The sequence below is a fragment of the Orbicella franksi genome, chromosome 5 (assembly GCF_964199315.1).
Source record: "Orbicella franksi chromosome 5, jaOrbFran1.1, whole genome shotgun sequence".
In the NCBI taxonomy this organism is placed as follows: Eukaryota; Metazoa; Cnidaria; class Anthozoa; order Scleractinia; family Merulinidae; genus Orbicella; species Orbicella franksi.
In genome coordinates, this window is record NC_138149.1 from 26239901 (window position 1) to 26245954 (window position 6054).

The window sequence follows — 6054 nt, forward strand, 5'->3', positions numbered from 1 at the left end:
GACCAGGATAGAGGACCTGCATGAAAACCAGCTAAGGCTGATGTGGCTTCCTGCCTAGATATCATTATCTATTTATTTTTATTTATTTATTTATTTTATGGCATTACTTTAAACAGGCCAAAATAGCGTATTAAAACAGCCAAAAAAAAAAGCAAACCTGATTCCTGGTCTTCAGAGCTTTCATCATCTTCTGTCGGCAGCTTGGAAATGTTATGATGCTCTTCTTCTATTTCATCTATCACATCCAGTCCCTGTACATAAGGATGCTTCAACCGGCCCAAGAGATCATTAACAGTCTTGTATCTTTGTATCATCCTTTCAGCAAGTCCTTTCATTTTCCCATTGTGTCGCGCATTCTCCAGTCGCCTTACTTCTTCAGTTTTCAGGTCCATGACATATGCCATTCCCCACCAGTCATGATAATTTACATCTAGTGGATCTAACAGCATCTCAATCCTGTTGCGCAGACGGTAGAGGTTGTCCCTGATAAGAGTGCCTGAATTGACAGTGAAAAGAAGCACAAAGTGAAATTATCATCTTAATCCTGTCTGACCCATAAAGGGTAATGAATCTTGAAATCTAATTAGTAGACACAAAAGAGACGCAAGAGTTTGGGGCAAAAATACAATTTTAATAAGGGAACCAAGGCAATGAATGGAAACTAGGGAGGGTGAAACTAGCGAGAATAGACCACCAATGATCTTTAAAATGATGCTAAACTTGATGTGGCCGAGGAGAATCCTGATGTGAGTGTAAAGAGACAATCCCAGCAAGGGGGATGTCCCTAATTAAGCATTTTGACAAGGCCAAAACAACCAGATTGGTTCTTAGTATGATCCAGATTTTCCTATCCATGTACACAGTCACAGTAATGTACATGTATTATATGTGGAAAAGATCAACATTACAAAAGTGATTTGAGAGAGAGAGGAAAAGAGAAATAAATTCTTTACTGGCTTAGGATTGGTCTTTATAATGAAAAGCTGTGACCTTGGACTTGCAAATGCTGCCAGGCTTTGGGTAGCACTTTCTAGACTTCCAGTCATAGTTTTACACTATACCAACAAGAAAAACTTATATATTATTTTATCTTAGTTTTGACTAACAATATTCAGGACAAAATCTGTTGAAACAAATGTAAATTCTCGCTAACTTTCATAATATAGGATAAATTACGTCCTGTCCCTCCTCCCCTTGCTTGTTGTTGTTGTTGTTGTTGTTGTTCTTGTAGTTGTCTTCTCTGGGCTAAAACATGATTTTACACAAACAACATTTTACAAACAACACTGATTACAGAAGGGAGGGAAGCTACATCTGTTTCATCATCACAGCCACTGTGAAATTAGTGTGTCTGTATAGACAGTATTGTTTTGTATTGTAACTCACTCACGCCTTCTAAAGCTCAGCAGTTAAGTGTCCAATGTATATCCGTTGGATCTTTTTCAGCAGCTGTCACTATATCGGTGAACCCTATTAACCTGGCCACCAATACATAATTATTAACCACAACAAAATTATTAGCATAATAATTATTATAACAGTTTGGTTAATTCTCAATGGACTTGTAAGAATTAACTTTGCCTTACCCTCAGTGAGGACCACCTCTGGATTATCTTGATTGCTCATTTGTGGAATCAAGGGCTGTTTAGAAATGTTGCTAGACCCTTGTCCATGACTGTAGTCAAATCCTTCATAGCCATTTTCTACATTGTAGCTTTGCACACCTGGTGCTGAATATGTAGAGGGTCGGGAACAGACTTCTACATCACCACGTGGTTTCACAGGTTCACTTTGTGCCCTTCGTATTGGTGGCTCTACCAGAACTGAAAATGCGAAAACAATATATCATCCTTTTTACATTGTATTTGAATGTCTTATTATATTTCAAATTACTGTAGTTCTAATTAGCATATTTTTAGGTAATTCTTATAGTATATACAATTTCTGAATTTTCATTTTTAATATACTGTGCCCTCAGCTAGCTCCTTGTCACTTAGCAGCTAGATCCTCTACTGACACATAAATAAAGTATCTTATTCTTCATCCAGTTTGGTACATCACAAGGTCTGCTTGGTAGAGACATGCATACTCTGTGGCCTCTGACCAACCTTGTAAGGCTGGGTGAATGTCATAAGCAGAAAATTGGGGTTTTAAGACCCCCTTAGTATATTTTTAGCTCTGGATCAATTGTTCCAGGTTTGTATGTTTACAAAGGTCATACTGTGGCCATCTTTTGGTCACAGTGCCCTCCCCCCCCCCCCCCCCAACCCTGGGAAATTTGATACAAACTGTGGGGAGGGTATATAAACCATAAATAATCGTATATCTATGGAAACCACCAGGGTTCACTAGTTACACTACTTTAGCACAATTGCTTTCATACCATTTAGGAAATTGTCTAAATATATTTTGGTTGGAATCACGTCATTTTTGTGGATAGGAGAAGTCTGCGAAAATGAAGGAAATCTTCTGCAGGCCCAACTAACAATTAAATATGGCGTGACTGTAATTTGCGATTTCGATCGCGTTCCAAGTGATTAGACAGAAGAAATACCTGTCTCACCTCGCAGTTTACTCTCTTCGTCCTCTAGCTCATCTGCTAGATCGTCTAGACGAATGTAAGGACTTCGCAAAACCTCTACAAAAAGCCCGTAAGCTTTGGGTCCTCTCTTTTCCAGAATACTCAGCATAGTCTGTGTTCCATGAATGGCCCCCTTCTGAGCTTCTTTCGCTGCAATTTCTTCTACGTCCGAGGGACTAAATATCTCCCTAAGATATCCCGAAAAAACTCTCGGACTGGAAATCCTTCCCATGATTTTGAACGTCATCTTTCCTAACACTTCCCTGTGAATTTTATCCATTGTGGTAAATTGTAGCGGAAAATGCTGACTTGAAACAACGCGATGACTGTTTTGTCCTCACTCCCACGAGCCAATCTCGTTCCCAGAGTCTTCGTTCCCCTTGACCAGCGGTCAGAAAACGAAGAGCTCTCCCTGGGTCTCTCCCTGAGCGGTGCGCGACGGTGGGCATAGCAGACAGCGCAGTGATGTAGCGTTGCACTTTCGTCCTGCGTGGCAGACATGTCTAACACCTTTTGACCAATTGTATGTGTTGTTGTTTCTTCCAATGAAAATGCGTTGTGATCGTGTCCTCTGAGATTATTTTACTAGGGGACGGGACGGTGTTTGCCAGTTGAAAGCTCGAAACCTATCGATTGTGACTTTTATCGTGAGGGTGTTTTGCCGGATCTTTCTGCATGTTCCGAAACACATTTACAGCTGCCTTTGAAGCCTAATATTGTTGGTAAGAAGCTTTGTGAAGTGTAGTGTATTGTATTATGTTGTTTGTAGAAATGGAGTGAGCAATTTATATGGCTCAATTCTAAGAAGCCATTTCGACATGTTCATCAGCAATCTAAGTTTTGTTGATCGTGTTGCTTTCAAGCGGCACGAACTAAGCTGGCACTAGTTTGTATAGTCCACACTGTTGTGTTTTGAATTTTGCAATTAAGATCTGCCTCCGTCACGGGCATAAAGAAACGCTGTCGTGCAGACAGAGCAAATTTTCACTCAGCTTATTACCACCTTGTATCGCCAAATGCCACCAAATATACAGCTTAGTTGGATAAAAATGCTATAGAGCAAAGCAAAAACAGTAGTTTCGAAATAATGTGCAGGATTGCAAGGATTGAAATTGGTTACAGTTCAAGAAATTTGAGTTTAGTTCAGGATGTCAAGAAATCGAGTTTACCATTCTTGTGACAGTTTGAACTTTCGAGCCTTTATTTTGTCTGGTATTTCTTTGCTTCTACCAGTATTGGGAATGATTTCTACCGATGTTAAAGTAAGCTTAAAAGTAATCTCCTGGGCACAATACATTTCCCTGAATGTTTCCTACAAAGCACAGTCTCTAAAAATAAATTAAAATAGGTTACCATGCTTGCAAAAGAGATATGATGTACCAGTCTTACCCTATTTTGCCAGGTCTTTTAAATAGTACTATTGATTTATTTTATCACTCCGCATTACATTTTGCGGTGGCTGGAAGGTACAGTTTTTTGATGAACTTTGATAGGCATACATGAATTTTTGAGCATAAGGAACAACATAATAAACAACTTATGCAAAAGAATCGAAAATAATCCAAATAACATACAATCCATGAGTAATGATTTTGTTTTTGATGCTATTGAATAAGTGTAAAATGGTGCGCTTGAAGCGTTCGCAATATAGTGCTAAGGAATCACCAGTTAAGGTCAGGGTTGTTTGTCCTTCTGTTCTTCTTTTCCTCTGTTGTTGACTTGCTACCTTTAAGCTGTTTGTAACGAAGCAGTGTTTTGTAGACACACAGTGTGAATAGTCATCATGTGAGGCTGCTTCAAGAAGTGCTTGCCTAGGTTTCCTTTTCTATGCGGCTGGTCCAATTAGTACACATTATAGTTCACCACTGAATTTTCTCCAATTCTTATTGGTTTAAATTGATCACGTGACGCAATAGTGTTCATCCGTGGAGAGACACTATCAGCCCATAGTGCCTGTCTGAGGAAAATACCCAGATGGATAGTACTCATCCATGTAAATGTTTCTGTAAAGAAGCGGGCTTACAGAAAGTAAACAATGGAAATATATTAAGTGAGTTTTTGTCTGTTTTCTTTTTCAAATTTTACATTTGGCTTCAACGACCTTTCATGGCTTTCATCTAAAAAAGTTGAAAATAATTCAATATGAATTTTGAACTGGCGTGCAGAAGAAAATTTAGTGGTGAACGATAAAGACAATAGAGTGTTTATGTCTCGGAACTATCGGTTGATAGTTGTCCCTTGGAAATTTGATGTTCTTAAAACCAGCATATTTGTTTTAAGAACATCAAATTTCCATGGGGCAACTATCAACCAATAGTTCCTCGACAGAAACTCTCTGTTGTTTAAATAGGGATACATGCCAATACCTTGTCATGTCTTCATTAGGTGGCATTGCCATTATCTCTTTGTGCCAGCTCTTGTGTGAGGAACATTGCCATTCTTGTTATCTTCTGGAGAATTTATTCATGTTTTTGGATACTTGGGGTTTTTTTTGTTCTTTTAATGTAAAAACAATTAAAGAAGGAGAAAACAGTTTGTTTATCTACTTGTATTTTTATTCTCAAGGATGTCTTTTATCTCTTGGTAAATATATACGGGTTATTGACCAAGTGTGAGGTCAAGATGGCTGGATATTGGCCAAGTTCATTTTTTGCGAGTTTATGGACCGAGACGGAGTCGAGGTCCATAAACTCGCAAAAAAAGAACGAGGCCAATATCCAGCCATCTTGAACGATCAAGCTTGGTCAATAAAGGATTTATTATATGGCTTTTGGGGAAATTTTTCTTGCGGAACACGGCAGGTAGTCCCGAGCGGGCAAGATAGCTCCACCTTGCCCGCTCGGGTAGCCAATCACAGCGCAGGATTTGATTCATCTTGCCTGCTCGTGGAGCTAGCCATATAATAAGATGTAGTTCTCGCCAGCTAAACTTTGCCACTAGAGATTCAGTCTGTTCTGTTTTGGTTTCATTGTCAGTTGAAATAGACTTTAAAAACCTAGGTCTTGATAAGATAGTCATACTCTTGCAGTTGTTTCTGAATTTTGTTTTCTTTTAAATTTCCCTTTACTGAGGAACAGCTTTTAATCTACAAGGCTGTACATGTATGTTATTTTAAAACAGTCAGTGTAACTTAAAATATAATTGCATTTGTGTGATTTTGTGTTTAACAATAATGCTTTGAATTTCTGTTTTTGCAGTAATGGATGATCATCATGGGTTGGATGAGGGAAAACATGCACAAACCGAAGAAAGTCGTAGTAGAGAAGGAACTAGGGATGGTGAGCATCAGCCCTTACCATGATATGTATCAGTTGCCATGCATTGATAACTTTTTTAGAGTTGTGTCTTGCCAAAATAATTCATTTTTTTGTTACCTGTACATAATTGGGTCTTAACTGTAATGGCAGCACTTTCTCAAGAATTTTAGGGCGTATGTCCTCATATTATACTTCAATATCTGGTTAGCTTATGAG

At 38.6% G+C, this 6054-nt stretch overlaps 1 protein-coding gene across 3 annotated transcripts in view; it reads right to left on the bottom strand.

Moving 5' to 3' along the window:
• The window catches only part of LOC145487349 (uncharacterized), a 16616-nt gene extending 13705 nt beyond the window's left edge, over positions 1-2911 (bottom strand). For 2 of the 3 annotated variants that reach the window (XM_081466112.1, XM_081466111.1), the window contains exons 1-3: positions 2564-2911; positions 1587-1823; positions 158-496 (exon numbers count right to left, since the gene is read on the bottom strand). In XM_081466112.1, the coding sequence (XP_081322238.1) occupies positions 158-496; positions 1587-1823; positions 2564-2861 (874 nt within the window). In that variant the 5' untranslated portion in view covers positions 2862-2911. Of the gene's footprint in view, positions 1-157; positions 497-1390; positions 1824-2563 lie in introns of those variants that run through there. The other variant, XM_081466113.1, reaches the window with a different exon arrangement.
• Positions 2912-6054: the final 3143 nt, after the last annotated feature.